The sequence below is a fragment of the Loxodonta africana genome, chromosome 15 (genome assembly GCF_030014295.1).
Source record: "Loxodonta africana isolate mLoxAfr1 chromosome 15, mLoxAfr1.hap2, whole genome shotgun sequence".
NCBI lineage: Eukaryota > Metazoa > Chordata > Mammalia > Proboscidea > Elephantidae > Loxodonta > Loxodonta africana.
The window spans coordinates 80584427-80601245 of NC_087356.1; the positions used below are offsets into that span (position 1 = coordinate 80584427).

General features: G+C 40.5%; 1 protein-coding gene across 7 annotated transcripts in view; it reads left to right on the forward strand.

The window, feature by feature from the left end:
• The window catches only part of SIK3 (SIK family kinase 3), a 260893-nt gene that overhangs the window by 217668 nt on the left and 26406 nt on the right, over nucleotides 1–16819 (forward strand). For 4 of the 7 annotated variants that reach the window (XM_010597896.3, XM_064269029.1, XM_064269030.1 and 1 more), the window contains 7 exons: nucleotides 10027–10145; nucleotides 10717–10827; nucleotides 11078–11218; nucleotides 11633–11710; nucleotides 11817–11926; nucleotides 13480–13633; nucleotides 13928–14083. In XM_010597896.3, coding sequence (XP_010596198.2) covers nucleotides 10027–10145; nucleotides 10717–10827; nucleotides 11078–11218; nucleotides 11633–11710; nucleotides 11817–11926; nucleotides 13480–13633; nucleotides 13928–14083 — 869 coding nt within the window. Of the gene's footprint in view, nucleotides 1–5573; nucleotides 5664–10026; nucleotides 10146–10716; nucleotides 10828–11077; nucleotides 11219–11632; nucleotides 11711–11816; nucleotides 11927–13479; nucleotides 13634–13927; nucleotides 14084–16819 lie in introns of those variants that run through there. The other 3 variants (XM_064269032.1, XM_010597897.3, XM_064269033.1) reach the window with 3 other exon arrangements.

The following is a 16819-nucleotide window of genomic DNA, read 5'->3' on the forward strand; positions in this document are numbered from 1 at the left end:
GAGCTGGTGTAGTTTTCCAAATTAACACTTGGGAGGCGAAGGGTGGAAAGGCCCTATGGTCTAGCTTCTTTTTTCTTCAGCCAAGTTGAATTCCAGAGTACTTGCAGCTGTGTGGGAGGCCATGCTATACAAACGGATACAGTTAGTTCAAGAATTCTAAGCTTCTCTCTGTTGTCAGTAATGTGTGGAATGAAATGTCCTCACAATTAGTGGATATTTCCATGCCCTTTCTTTTATGTTTGATACAAGGTTCCCTTTCATGGGTATCACCGAGATGTAGTAAGGAGATACCCTTTCAAGTTGGAATGACACTGGTATTCATAAATTTAAAAGGAGATTTTTTTCAAGGCTGAATCGATTTTGTACACCTCATCTTATAACTACAGGATATGTCTTCCTCCTCTCACCCCTAGAGTGTAAGCCCCTTGATAGTAGAACTGTGCTTTGCACACTAGCATCTTCCGTAAAACCTCATGGTGCTTGGTATGGCAGAAACATACAGTAAATATATTTTAATGAAAAATTGAATCATCACCACGTTTAACTCTAGAATCTCACATCAGACTCTTGTGTTTTATTATTACCATAATAGGTTACCCACTGATGGTCTGGATTATGATTTATTCAGTGAGCGAGTTGGTTTTATGTGTTTCTGTTATATGGATTATCAAGTAGATGACGGGGTCAAGTGATTTCTAGTTTTAAAAAGTGGTTTTGATCTACTATAGAGCTAGCTGTCTGTATCTCAAGTAAAATAAGTTTGGTCTAGACCAGTAGTGTTGGATTAAACTTCTCAGAGCATCCCAGAGAGCAGTTAGGTGAAACTTTGAGCCTAAATTATGGAAGGATTAAAGGTTTAAACTTGCTGTCTGTTTGAACTGTTGCGGAAGATGAGAACTGGCCACCTGTGTTAGCAGATGCTTCCTCTTACTCCCCTTCCCAGTGACGAAAAGCAACAACTTAGTTTTGTTGAGCACCAAACTCATTCACTAACAATATATTTTTAAAAACCATGAGACACCTACTTCTTAAAGCCCAGTTTGCCTTATTCCCTGAGTGTGCCGCCTGCTAGCAAATATAGTAAGATCAGACATCTATTTAACTGAAGGAAAATTAATTTACAGTGAAAAATGACAGTGATGGAGAGTGCATTGAGATCTCTTGTGGACAATATTTTTGAGTCCTTATTGATTAGACTTCATTGTGACTTAATTAATCGTAATACTGCATAAGCATTTTATCATTGGGAATGCAAGGCTGAGGCTTACATAATGTTTCTGGTGGAGAATGTACTGTGCAGCTACTGCCAAAAAGCTTCCACTTAGAGGCAAACAACTCTGCCCTGATTGGCTTACTCAGCGAGAACCACAGAGCTTCATTCTTGGTAAAAGCACTTTGTTTAGTAAGAATGAGACAGGGGAATAGAGTTGCTCATCTTAGTCTCCATGTACGAAGGGGTTGAGAGTCCTCAAGGCAGTTCTCTTATACCTTCTTACACCTCCAAAACTAGGGATAGAATCTAGATAGCTGCTTTTGTTTTAGTGAATGCAGAAATCATAAATCATGTCAGGAAAGAGGCTAGAACTGCTTCAGAGTGAAGCAGGCCTCCTTTGACCATCCTCTTGATTTTACCTAATAGAAAATCAGTGGGAAATATGATCTTTGAGGTCACTAACCGGAGGTATTGGTACTGCCCTATTTATTATTAGACTTTTCAAGCAAGCTGCCTCCTAGCTTATAGCAACCCTTTGTAGAAAAATAGAGAAAGGGAAGAAGTTCTAAGTGGAAGGACTCCAGAGATTCAAATAATAGCTAACATTTATTGAGCACTTTCTATGTACCAGGCACTATGGCATCAACTTACTAAATGCTCAAAACAACCTTTTGAAGTAGGCTCTTATTGTCATTTGAAAGACAAGACCACTGAGGCATAAAAAGGTTAAGTAACATACCCAAGACCACACAGCTAGTAAATGGCAGACCTGAGATGTGAACTCTGGCAGTCTGCCTTTGGTTGTATTTTCATTCTCAGTAAATAAATATTTGGCAAATTATTCCAAGAATGAGGAGAGTCCTGGAATAGCTGTCTTTGTCCGTCTACATCTGGATTATTTGTTGAAAAAAGAGTATCAAGTTACTGTATCAGAACCTGGAGTAAAACTGAACCAGAATGATTCATGATTGATGGAGCCCTGGTGGTATAGTGGTTAAGAGCTCTCCTGCTAACCAAAAGGTCAGCAGTTCAAATCCACCAGCCGCTCCTTGGAAACGCTGTGGGGCAATTCTACTCTGTCCCATAGGGTTGCTATGAGTTGAAATTAACTTGACAGTAATGGGTTTTTTGTAAAGATTGATATTAGGACTCAGAAAAATATTTGAATTGTATAAGCAACAAATTTTTATAAATGTGAACTGCAAAGTGGACAGCCTCTACTATGACAGTGTAGCAAGTTTGGGGCTGAAAGTAAATGTTGGCATTCCCACCCGTTAAGCATGATCTCCTAATTTCTGAATCTTAATTCTGGCAGAATCATGACCATCTAGAAAAACTAATCGAAAATAAGAAAGGCTCAAGAAATAGCTGTTGCTTTTCTAATAAATGAAGCCGTATGAGTCAAACACTTGTCCCACTCTCCCAGACTATCTCAGTTTGATAAACTGTTAAAACAGAAAAGGAAAGTCTCTCAGCCTAAGTTTATTGATTTCTAATAGAGGCTTTTCTTATCAGCTCCGTCTTTATTTGCTAAATCGTTCCAGACCATTTCCCTATGGCCTCTGTTTGTCACTACGAAAACTCCCACAGGACTGAGTGCTCTGGAATTATTTTTAAACACACCTAGTATTGCTTGGAAAGGGTATACCAGAACACTAGACCATATCCTTCTTCCAAGGAGCTCTGGTGGCACAGTGGTTAAAGTGTTCTGCTGCCAACCAAAAAAGGTCACCAATTCAAACCCATCAGCCGCTCTCTGGCATAAAAGACCTGGGTATCTGCTGCCATAAAAATTTCAGCCTCGGAAACCCTATGGGGCAGTTCTACTCTGTCCTGTAGGGTCACTTTGGGTTGGAATCAACTGGACAGCACACAACAAGTACCTCTAAGAAGCTGAGATTTCCTGGGTAATTGCTTCTTCTTTGCGTTCTTCCCAGGCTCCTGGCACACAGATGTCTTATGTTTCCATCAGCTCACAGCAGCTTTATGTGGCCAGAAAGAATCTGTAACTCGATTTCTTTCAGGCCACTCCTCTGCCCACAGAGCTGAAAAGTGATTGCTCTGACGTGCCCCCATATTTTGGCATCACATGAAGGGTTTAAGGGACAGTTGACTTTCCCTACGTCATAGGAATAAGCCTAAAGATTCTAATGATTCAGTGCCTGCAGTTTCTGCCCGTCACTTGTCTATGTTCCTTGATTGGGGAAACCTACTGTGTCTAGCCTTCCATCATGGTATTCATCACCTTGTAGCAATCAGAGTATATGGACTAAACTCGCTATTAGAAAGGGTACTTAATCCTCGCCAGCAAAATTACTAGTAGGACAACCCCTTCCTTAGATGCTGTGTCCCTGCCTTCTCAATTTCTTTAAATCCAACTTTCAGTCCTCCTTTAAAGTTGTTTTACAGCTATTTCATAGCGTTCCGGCCATGAATTTACCCAGCCCATTTTTTACTGACTTGGCTTGTGGGTGAACTTGTTGACATTACACCTGTCATAGGCGGGAATGAAATTGGTTTGATTTGTTTTTACAAAGATATGTTGGCTACTACCTAAAACATTAATGATTAATTTACTTTAGGTACTATATGGGCTAGGAGCTCAGGCTTTGAGGTAAAACTGTCCAAAATTTTTATCCTAGCTCTACTATTTATTATTTGGACAAATTTCTTACCATCTCTGATTTTCAGTTTCTTTATCCATAAAATGGAGATAATAGTAATACTTATTCATAGTGGTTGGCATGTGAATAAAGTGCTTCAATTAACTGAAAGGGTTTCACACTCTACCTACCTTCTAAGTGCTTGATAAATCTTAATAATTATTATTAAATAGTATTTTTCATGTATCGCTCCCTATTTTTTTTTTCTTTTTTCTCTTCATGTCTTTCACTTTCTCAACATACTAAAGGGATATTATTAATACTCTTAGTTGAATCCACAGGGTTTATGGAGAAGACTTAGCTGCAAAGAGTTGTTTTAGTTTGTTGTGTTGTAACCCTGACATGCAGACATATCTTCAGGTAGTAATATGAATTACTGATTATTCTACATAGCCTCAGAAAAGATCAGCAGGTAAGTACCCCCTGTGTGAGACAAAGAACTCTAAAGCTACTAGACATGGCCGTGGAAATCATCTGGCCCAGGCTTTTGCCCCCAAGCAGTGCCACATCTCAATCTTACGTAAAATGGTAGTCTTCCTGGTTATTCCAGCATGAAGCATAGAGAATGCTATGATAGCCTATTATATCATGGATTCTTAGAATCGGAACATTAAAGTTGTTGGCAGGAATTGTAGCAACCATCTAGTTCAACATTTCTTTTATCTACCATTTACTGAAGGCCACTTATGTGTCACAGTAGGCACTGGAGATACAAAACTCAGTAAGACAATCTCCATCCTTGAAGGACTCCCAGTCTTCCTCCCGCCTGATGCCGGGGCCCCTTCTAATGGCTTATGACGTTTCAAATGCCAGCCTCTGATTAAACATTGCTAGTGATAATAAGCTCACTACATCATAGGTGTGATAGGTTGAATTTTGTCCCCCCAAATTGTGTGTCAAATTGGCTAGGCTATGATTCCCGGTATTGTGTGATTGTCCACCATTTTGTCATCTGATGTGATTTTCATATGTTTTGTAAATCCTACCTCTGTGATGTTAATGAGGCAGGATTAGAGTTATGTTAATGTGGCAGGACTCAATCTACAAGATTAGGTTGTATCTTGAATCAATCTCTTGAGATATAAAACAGAAAAGTGAACAGAGAGAGGGGGGGACCTCCTGCCACCAAGAATGAAGAACCAGGAGGGAAATGTGTCGTTTGGACGCAGGGTACCTGCACTGAGAAGCTCCTAGACCCGGGAAAGATTGAAGACAAGGGCCTTTCCCCAGAGGTGACAGAGAGGGAAAGCCTTCCCCTAGAGCTGGTGCCCTAAATTTGGACTTCTGCCCTCCTAAACTGTGAGAGAATAAACTTCTGTTTGTTAAGCCATCCACTTGTGGTATTTCTGTTACAGCAGCACTAGGTGACTAAGACAATGGGACAAATTATTCCCTTTTCATAATTATATGTCTTTTACAGTTGGAGTTTATCCTATCCAATTGTTTTAAGCTTATTTTTTCAAGTGAACTCTTACCCAGAATGTTAATCTATAAAGTAAATAATAATTATGCTCTGGTGTGGCTTTCCTTGCTTGATTGTTCCCCCTTTCACTTCCCTTAAGGACCCCTCTCAGATCCCTAGAACCCTGACCCAGGAATTTGGATCAACTCTGATAATTTAGAAGGATTTCTCTACATTGAACTTGTGACTTCTTGATTGTCCCATCTATTTTGTCTCCTTTATAAAAACTCTTCAGATACTTGATGAACACCCAGCATGCCCCTTCCTACACACACCTTATCTTCTCCAAGAGAAATCAGCCTCAGCTCCTTCAGCCTGCCTTCAGGTGACATATTTTTAAAGTTTTAGTCAGGAAATCATCCTTAAGTAATTCTACGTCTTTTTCTAGCCTTTGAAGATGGAAACTGGAGAACAGAACTTCTGCTAATTGTCCTTGGTGAACTTAGTTTTTCATATCCCTCTTCCATTCTCGCCCCTTTCCCTCAAGCCAAATACTTTGAATGTCTTAGGGAAAGCTGTTGGTTATCAAGGACAAAAAAAGGAAAAGGATGTTAAACACCTGGCCTTCTTAACGTCTTTGTTGGACTCACACTGGCAACCTCAAGTTAACTCCCATTTTAGGACCCTACCCCTACGGTGGCTCGCTCTCCACAAAGTCATCCAGATGCCTGTCAGTGCAGCAGGGCAGGGCTGAGCTGAGCATCCTTCAGTTCACTTTGTTTTGGCATATCAGGTTTCACGGGGCCACAGTGATTTTCACCGCAGAGACGGCTTGGCGTCTTGCAGGGAGCGGAGGAAAGCTACCCTCTGAAGGGGAGCTGCTGTCCTGGCACACACAGCAGAGCAGCATATTCTTGTCTGCCCAGAGTGCTTCAATTTCATTCAGTATCAAAGGCTCTGTCTTTTGGGAGGGAACAAGTGATGGGACATTAAAATAGAATACTTGGCGTCTGGAAAAGTTGATGTTTTGTATCCTTTGACCTAAGTCCCTGTCTTCTTTCCACTCATTTAAACAGGCTCTCCGTGATTGATCGTGTTACTAGGTTTGAGAGCATTTATTCCCTTTGTTTTCACCCTCTTTCCATATTTCATGTAAAATGGTGTGTTCAAATCTAGTCTGAATTTAATTTTGTGAACTATATGACACTTAGGAAATATGAACTGATGGCAATAATCTCTTGGCTGTGCATATTTTAACCATCTGTGTTATATATGAAAAGTGTTAGATATCCGTTCCTTTGCATGCTGTATATTGTGTAGGGCATACACATGGCCCTTGTCCTTTAGGTTTTGATATTGTAGCTGGGAGTTCTTAACCTGGGACCTATAGGCATCTAGGGATATATAGCAAGCTTCTTGGGCTCCTTGAACATCCTAGATTTTATGCAAATATTTGTGCAGATTTTTGTGCAGATTTTTTCAAAGGATCTGAGGCCAAATAATGGTTAAGAATGGCTGAATAGAGGTTTTAAGATCCTGAAATTTAACTAGTTAACATCCTTTAATCAGAACTTGCTATGATATTTTGTTTTGTTTTGTTTTGTTTTAAGGAAATTGCTTTGAAAACCCTTGTTTTAAAGCAAGCCTGTAACCAAATATGATTCTGCCCAGGGCATCTGATTCAGGACTCATGTGGTTGCCTTTTATGCACTAAATTTTATATGGAAACCAAAGGAAAACAGAAGAGTGCCATCTAGAGGTCTTAGCAACAATTTCACAACTTTTGAAGCAGGCCGAGGTCTTCTGCCTACATAGGGTCTTTAGCTTTAGCAGCTTGCTAAACTAAGAGTGTATTTTCCTCTCAGGAAATGCAGACCAAAAATGTGTGTTGATGATATTTATGATTTATGCAGATGTCACAATTGTGGAGTCCAGGCTTCCTACCCTGGAAACATAATTTTAATAAAAGCTTAATGTTGTAAATGATATTTATTTTGTAGGAATGTAGGAACTACATGTGCAGTCTTTAGAATCCATAGTGTATTGGAATATACTTTTAATCATAAATAAAGGACAAAATTTTGTTGCCTGAGATAGAATAATTTTGATATAGGGACTTTATTTCCTTTTAAAGTTAGGATAAACTAAAAATTAAGAGTAATTATTCTTAATTACTTTTACTGTTCCTTTCAAAACAGTAGAGCCTGGTGGCACAGTAACTCAGATTGGCAGTTCGAATCCACCAGCTGCTCTTTAGAAACCCTATGGGGCAGTTCTACTCTGTCCTGTAGGGTCACTATGAGTTGGAACCCACTCAATGGCCGTGGGTTTGGTTTTGGGTTTTTTCAAAATAGTGACATAGAATGGTGTTTGCTGCATGGTGTAGAAAGTTTGGATATTGTAGAGTTGAACTTACACTGAAAAATGAGGTCGGACAATTTATATCCATGTGAAAATGTGTAACAAGGTAATCAAGATGATTTGAAATCCTCTGAAGTCCCAGTTCTACCATTTTTTAGCTTTGTGATATCGAATAAGTTATTTAATTTCTCAGAATTTTGCTATCTTCATTTATGGGGCTTATGACAGTGTCTAACTCAAGGTTGTTGTGAAGATTAAATGAAATGAAGTCAGTAAGCCCGATGCGTGATGTATAGAAAGTCTTTAAAAATTAGCAATAATTTATTTTTGCTGTTATCACTGACCAGTTGATTATTCCAGGACAGTTGTAACGAAATTGAAGAATAAATTTTTAAAACCTATATATTACAGAGAATTTTATATATTTTTAGAAGCATCTCTACAAATACAGTCTTCATTTAATTAGAGTAAATAATAAATATATATTCATACATTGAGTAGATATTTATTCAGCTTCTATTAGGCATACTAACCATTTTTTGCATTGGGAGTTTGGTACTGGGTACATCAGGAAAAAAGACACGGGCCTTACATTGTGGTGAGGGAGCTAGACAATAAACAAATAAATAAATAAGATGATTTCACAGTGATAAGTGCTGTGAAGAAAATTAGTCTAATGGGGTCCTACTTTAGATTAGGTAGGTAGTCAGGGTAGAGCTTTCTGAGGAAGTGACATTTAAGCTTTTATCTGAATGACAAGGAGCCAGCCATGTGAAGGCCTAAGGAGCAGCCATTCCGGCTAAAGGAAACAGCAAGTGTAAATGCCATTAGATGGGACTGTGTTAAGCATATTCAGAGACCAGAAGGAATGCCAGTGTAGCTGGAGCTTAGTGAGCAAACGGGAGAGTCACAGGAGAAGAGGTCAGAGAGGTAGGAAGGGGCTTTATAGGCCCAGGATGTTGAATTTTATTCTAAAGGTTATGGGAAAACATGGGAGAGTTATAGGGAAGGTAGTGCTATGCTCAGATTTATGTTGTAGAAAAACCCTTTTGCATCTCTGTGGAGAATGGATTGTAATGGAGCAAGAATGGAAGCAGAAAGACAAGTTGGGAGACTTTTGCAGTGGTCTAAGCAAGAGATGGTTGTGGCTTGGATAAAGATGTTGAATTAAGGGCTCAAGAATTTGGATCCTCCCCTCCACCCCCCCCCCCCCGCCCCACACACACACACACCCCCAAGACAATTCTAGGCAGTATAGAGGCAGTATAGCACTGTGGTTAAGAGCACCAGCTGAAGAATAAGACTTTCTGGTTTAAAATCTAGCTTACTAACCATGTGATCTTGGACAAGGTTCTTAATTTCTCTGTGGCTAAATTTCAATCTCTATAAAATGGGAATGATGATAGTACCTTTCTCCTAGTGTTACTGTGAGGATTGAATGAGGTAATAATTGTAAAGTGCTCAGAAGACTACTGTCATCATCATCATCACCACCTCTGTCACAACTACTTCCCTGTCATCCTCAACACTCCCAATTTACAGATGAGAAAACAGAAATAAAGGATGGTTTTAAAATCAGAATATAGGCCTCTTGATTTTGAATCCATTGTTTTTTGTGCAATATAATATGTAATATATAATATGGGGCAGTTCTACCCTGTCCTATAGGGTCGCTATGAGTCAGAGTCAACTCAATCAACGGCATTGGGTTTTTGGTTGGGTTATAGTATGTAATGAGTCTCAGGAGGGAAAAAAACAAAAAACAAACTATTGATTTGAATCTGTATAATTCACAGCCCAGTTCAATGCACCTATGAATGTTTAAACAACTTTGAGAAAAATGATAAGCAGATGTGTGGTGGGGAGATACCTATGCCTGTGCCCCTCTCCCCACGCTCTTTATGCCATCACAGATTTCAAATTCCCTGAGTTTTGAAGAGAGCTATTGGGCACCTAAGCCAAAAGTATTAGTATGCACATAAGAATACATATAGGAGGATAACAAAAAAAAATAGAGCTGAATATTTTAAGAACCTTGTAAGATACTGAATCTCTTTAGAGGATATTCAACTCTTCATTAACTATGTTAAATGGGCCATATATAATATAAATAAATGAAATCCATGAATTAACCACAGACTTTTTCTGGTCAGACTTATAGTGGAGGCATTAACCAGTTGCCAGATTTGAATTTCTCCATCTCTTTCTGCCTTTACCCAGTCATTTTCTGGAGTAAGCAATGAAGTGGGTAGGATCAAGGAGCAAGAGAGACAAAATTAGAAGCAAGGAGCTTGAAAATCCGCCTGCTCACATTGCCTTATAGATTCTCAGCACCGTTGGTGCCTCCCCTCACCAAGAACTGAAGGCAGGCTGTTTGTCTGTTGCAGAATGTGAGCACTTGATCCGCCACATGCTGGTGTTAGACCCAAATAAGCGCCTCTCCATGGAGCAGATCTGCAAACACAAGTGGATGAAGCTAGGGGATGCCGATCCCAACTTTGACAGGGTGAGCTGGGTACCACTTGCCTCAGAGAACAACTCTTAGAGCTACTGCAGGCTCTTTTTTTGTGTGTGACCTAAAATGGCAGGCGTTGGGAAAAAACTATTGTGTGATACTAAAGCAGCAAGTGAAGCAAGCAAGAAGAAATTTAAAACAAGATGAGTTGTTGGGAGAAGAGTGAAACTAGTTCCCTATCATTTGTCCCCAAATCATAGTCCCTTCCTGGCTTTTGACACAGTACAGCCCATGTTCTGTAGCTCACCTACCACGGGGATTTCTCCTTCCCCCATCTTAGCGTGCCCAGTTTAATGGCTCAGTTAAAAAAAGAACACCTTTATTTAAACCACTGTAGCCAGCCTAGGTACCCCAAGGAGTTCAGGAAACAGGGATCTTGTCTGCTTACAACTGAATACCCAGGACTCTTGTTTAGGCTTTGTCTGAGGCCAAAATAATCTCTAGCTAGGAATGAGATAATAATATGGACCCAGCATTGAACAGCTTGATCATTGCTTATGATATGCCGTGTTGACATGGTTAATTGGAGGTTTGATAGCTTACTTCTTTTTACGACTTACAGTTAATAGCTGAATGCCAACAATTAAAGGAAGAAAGGCAGGCGGACCCCCTGAATGAAGATGTCCTCTTGGCCATGGAGGACATGGGGTTGGACAAAGAGAGGACACTACAGGTATCTCTAAAGAAGTGGAGAACAAAGTGAAATATAGCAGCCCTCCTTCTATGCTGCTTTCCCCAATATTTCTCCTTCTTGGGAACTTGGTTCTTTTTTGTTTTCTTTCTGTTCCTTTCTCTGTCCCTCCCCGGGCCTTGGAAAGAAGGAAGGAAGGCTTTGGTCTTCTAGCGTTATTACTGAAAAGATTTTGGTCAATGACATGCCATTTCATCGGGAGTTTTCACTCCTTTCCCTTCTCTCTTGGTAGTCATTAAGATCAGATGCCTATGATCACTATAGTGCAATCTACAGCCTGCTGTGTGATCGACATAAGAGACATAAAACGTTGCGTGTTGGAGCACCTGGCATGCCCCGAGCCATGGCCTTTCAAACACCAGTCAATATCCAGGTGGGCAGTAACTCCAGTGACCTGATTTAGGACAGGTAACACCAGGGCAAAGTGTTAGTCATTACTCACTAACCCTGAGTCAAGAGGGTTTCCTGTTCTTCCTTCCCTCTGTTCCTTCTTCCTTTATCAGAGATCAAACAAAGATCTGAACCTTTCTTTGAAGGAGAGGATGGAAGAGCATTCCAATACTTAGGATAGGCAACAGTAGTTGCATTTTGTTTTAAGAAATAGTAAATCATTGGAAGAGACTTCCTGTCTAAAGAATGTTTCACGGTTGTAACTTCTAAGGGTAGAGAGGAATCGAAGAGTCAGGGGTAGAAATGTAGACTTTAGTAATGAAGAATACTTAAAAAACTATCATTATTTCCTTCTAGTGCTTAAGGTATGTGTGTCTGTATATGTGCTGCTTTCCAGGCGGAGCAGGCAAGTACCACGGTGAATATCAGCGTTCCCCAGGTGCAGCTGATCAATCCAGAGAACCAAATTGTGGAGGCAAGTAGCAACCTCTGATAATTGTCAGCTGAAACCCCTTTCTTTTCCATATCCTTCCTTCCTTTCCTTCTTCTTTCTAATTGTATTGTGTTTCCCTCCACCTCAGGCGGATGGCACAGTGAACTTAGACAGTGATGAGGGTGAAGAGCCTTCCCCTGAAGCACTGGTCCGCTATTTGTCAATGAGGAGGCACACAGTGGGGGTGGCTGACCCACGGTGAGTATCTGGTCAACAACCCTAATTAAGAGGGCAAGGAATTTGCTTCTGACGTCCAGTTTCTACCATGGCACGTTTTTCCTACTTCATTGTATCCCCCAAAGGAGATCTGATCCAGTGGCCAAGACAAGTATTTAACTCAATTCAGGGTCCCTGGTAGATCAGACTTAATTGGACTAAAGAATTACAAAGCTGTCCTTAGTGTTTCATGGGCCATTAGCCAGCATCATACCAATTAACTACAGTACTTTGGTGAAAAGCATCATAGCCTCTTTGCCCACAAAGATTGAGGTTCTCTGATTTAAGTCACATAAAAGTACCTCTTAGAAGGAGGGAGCGGGCTGTCTCATTGGGGGGAGGGTAATTGGAGTATGTAGTAAGGTGTATATAAGTTTATATGTGAGAAACTGACTTGATTTGTAAACTTTCACTTAAAGCACAATAAAAATTATTTTTAAAAAAAGTACCCCTTAAAATTTATCTGATTTTGACAGCTTTTAGAAATGTTGTTTGTCTTCTAATGTTGTTTTAGAGATGTTCTAATGCAAGATTAATGTAGGTAGGTAAAGACAGATGATGTGATTTAATTTATAAATGCAGAAAAATAACAAATTAAGCAACCAAGAATCCAAAAACACACTGAACAGGTACCAGTTTCCCAAAATGTTTTCCCAAAATAATCCTTTAAGATGTTCCTTGATGCCATCACACTCGGCAAATAATCTGCAATTCCATCCTTGGATGCTCTGAAGAATAGCTCTCTCCATTTTTGTTCTACAGTAGAGACTCTCAATGTTGGGAATAGCTTTACTTCTTATGGATGTTTTCTTTGCTGAGTTGAGAAGAGAAGGTTGTGGCAAGAGTTCTCTTGAAAGTTCATCTAAGGGCAGAGCTGGTTTCTTATTATAAATAATCTCTTTTCTCTGAGTGAATTTCCAAAAAACCCTCCCTTGCTTTGCTTGCTTTACGTTTCTCTTACTCAGCCTATGACCTAACAGGCAGTAGTGAACGTTCTGGCTCCAAAGTCTGTGTCAGCCGCAAAGGGGTGGAGTCCTGCATCCCTCTATTAGTGGAAAGATCTCTTATTTTAAAGTATGCTGTAAAAACCTACTGTTGTAGCATGACAGCCCTGCACATCTAGTACTTAGCTGTCCCATCATCACTGACAGGAGTAATTGCATTCTTTCCCTGGTAAATCAGCTGCTACTTTGGGTAGCCATTGTTTTAGCGGATGGCCTGTGCCCTCCAGAAACTGGCTGTGCACCTCCAAGCTTTGAAAACCCGAACTGGACTGTTGCCAGTGTTTCCTCTTGGCTCAGAGTGTTGGTTTTACATGAGTGGTCAGTGAAGAGTAGTGCTCTCAGTCCCAAAGAATAAAGTGACAGAGAGTAAAATCCCACAAATTAGGTGTCTACTTTGCCCTGGGATTGTAGAGAAAAATACATATTTAGGAGGAAAGTTAAAAATAAGTAAATTGTACTAAACTTAGCCATGCTATCAATTTTGAGTAATAATATTAACCAGGCCATCTCCTTCATCCTGTTTTCTGTCAGCACGGAAGTTATGGAAGATCTGCAAAAGCTCCTACCTGGCTTTCCCGGAGTCAGCCCGCAGGCTCCGTTCCTGCAGGTGGCTCCCAACGTGAACTTGGTGCATAACCTGCTGCCCATGCAGAGTCTGCAGCCAGCTGGGCAGCTGGAGTACAAGGTACCTGATAGGGGAGACGGCTTGCCCCAGAAGAAACAAACTTGCACTTCATTTGAGAGGCTTTAAGGGACCTTCCCCAGGATTTAAGGGACCTTCCCCAGGATTTAAGGGTTTCCTTATAGAGAAGGAGAATTTCTCTTGTAAAGTAGCTTGGGTGAAAGGGGAGATTTTGCTAGTCTAGATCACTCTCAAAGGATCCCTTGATTTCTGCAGATTAGAGTATGGCTATTCTCTCCCCTGCTTTTTTTTTTTTTTCAGTTTACTGATCTATCCTTCCCACTCTCCTCCTGGCAGGAGCAGTCCCTGTTACAGCCACCCACCCTACAGCTGCTGAATGGGATGGGCCCCCTTGGCCGGAGGGCATCAGATGGAGGAGCCAACATCCAACTGCATGCCCAGCAGCTGCTGAAGCGCCCACGGGGACCCTCCCCGCTTGTCACCATGACACCAGTGAGTAGCAGCACAGAGCCCGACGTACTTTCCCAGAGGCTTTTGATAAGGAGGGTGTGGGCTTAGATTTGGGAATCCAGGGAGTCTTCAACCTAAATGTCTGAATTTCCTTTCTCTAAATTTATGATGCTTAATATATTCCCATTTTCTTCAGGCTAGTAGAATTCTCTCGATTTAATAGTTGGCTAGCTCCTTACTTACCCAAATAATTTTTACACCTGCCTCTGGAGAACGTCATCTGCAGTAGGCTACTTACAGTCCCCCTAGTTAAGTATAGCTACGTTCCTATCAGCTTCTAGGCAGGGAAGTAGGAGCCTAACCCAAAGCTTTCTCATAGATAACCTCTTTGCTAGAAGGCAGTTGAATAGAAGCTTTTCTCTGTGTACAGTTACTTTTTAGGTTGGTTTCTAAAATTGACCTTCTCACCAACGCTATCTTCTTCGATCAACAATACCTCACATTTTTAGTGCAGCCTGGGATCACTTGACTGTTTGGCTTTCACAAGCTCTTCCTGGTCAGTCCTGTCTTTTTTTTACGATGGCCACCTTCAAAGATTTTTTTTCCTCGTTTGGGTTCTGTTCATTCCCGGTTATTTTCCTGTCATAAGTAAACTCATTCATTCATTCATTTATTCACTCATTCAATCCCATAGTACCCTGAGATTGGGTACTGACTGTGTCCACAGGCCTCATTAGGTGTTTTAGGGCAGTGACTCTTAAACTGTCTGTGGTAGAGGACCAGCTTTGTTTTTTTTTTCCTTCAATCCATCATGGATTAATACTTCTATAAAATACAGTAAAAAAAAAAAAATTTTTTTTTTTAAATATAGTAGAAGTGAATTATTAGAAAAATGAAAATTTAAAAACACAAAATGTAAGACTAAATCTTTTATTCAACAGACGAAATTGCTGTTAAATTGTTATAAAAGTTTATAAAAACTTATGTTTGATTTCTGCACATACCACACTAGTTTGTAGTCCAGCATGGTCCATGGGCCACCCTTTCAGTAACTCAGCTGCTAAGAAAACAAAAGAATTACATATTTGTCCTTGGCCTTGCTGAGCTTATAACGTGGGAAGACAAGTGTGAAGTATTTGAATAATAATAAAAGGCCACATGTGACTAAGTGCCAAAGCAAATAACTTGATTAGGTGACAGAGGCTTTCAGGGAAGGGCAAGATCAATGAAGGTTATGAAGGATCAGGAACAGGTTTATGGGATGTGGGATGACTTACTCTGTCCACTGTAACTATTTTTGCTAAGGTTTCCTACAAGCTTTTGTTGGTAAATCCCATGGACATTTTTATTTAGTCTATCATTTTAGACTGCCAGCTCTACTAGTTAATCACTGTTGACCATTTTTCTCCTTGAAATATTTTCTTTCTCTGGCTTCTGTGACACCATAAAAACTCCTGCTTCTCCTTTTCAGGCTCACTTTCTGCTCGTTCCTTCAGTTGGCAAAACCCAGAGTTTGATCTTAGGCTGTGTTTTAATCTGACTGTACATACTCTTTCTGGATGACTTGTCTACTCCCATTATTTTAGTCACCATCTGATTCTCAGTCCAGAATGCTTTTTTGAGGTGCTCACGTCAGATTACATGACTGCCTACCTGGTGGCACAGTGGCTAAGCGTTCAGCTGCTAACTTAAAGGTCGGTAGTTCAAATCCACCAGCCGCTTCTTGGGAACCCTGTGGGGCAATTCTACTCTGTCCTGTAGGGTCGCTATGAGTTGGAATCGACTTGATGGCAATGGGTTGGTTGTTGGTTTTACTGGACGGATTTAGTTGGTTATCCCGTTAGTACTGACAAGTGTAATTCAACATGTCCCCAAACAAAGTTATCATGACTGTGAAACCTGTTCTCCTTCCCCCTCCCCCATACCCCACTCCCAGGTAACAGTGAATGGCACAGTCATTCTCCTGGTTACACAAGCTAGGAGCGTGGGTTTTGGTTTAATTTTAATTCTCTTTCTCCCTTATTCCCCATCGCAAATCAGTTATCTAGCTCCTGTGGATTAAATTTCTTACTTCTCTCCATCTCTACTGCCTTTTCCGTAACTCAGGTCACTGTCATCCTTTGCCTAGATTAGCACAGTGGCCTCCTAACTGGCTTCTTTGCTTCTGGTCTTATCTCCTGATCCCTATCACCAGCCCTTTCTACACTGCAACTAAAGTGAGCTAGCTTTGTAAAATAAATCTTACAACATCATGTCCCTGTTTAAAATCTTTTAGTTATTCGCCACTGCCCTCCCTCAAAATAAACTTAATGTGGTATTCAAGGCCATTTATAACTGGCTGTAGTGTTCCTCTCTGGCCTCATCTGTAGCCAGTTCCTGCCTAGCCCTGTTCATCCTACCCTTGTTGAGCGGTAGTAAGGGACTTGGAAACCCTAGAGATACTCAAACAATGGAATTACCGCCCCCCGCCCCAAAATTTTTTTTTTATTATTATTTTGCTTCGTTTTGTTTTATAACGGTCATCATTTAAAAAGTGCTCTTCTGTAATACTTGAAGTATGAATTTTGGTGAGACCTGGCGATTCTGTGAACCACCAGGCTGTGAGTAGCTACCAAGGATGCACAGGATTCCCGTCCACATGCAGAGAGGAACAGTGGTAGTAACGAATGCAACACGGTGGTTCTCATTTCACACACTGTGTATGTTTTGGTGGGTAATGCCTATGCCTATTTTAAAACATTGAATTGCAATTATGCAAATATGTCATGTACTAAAATT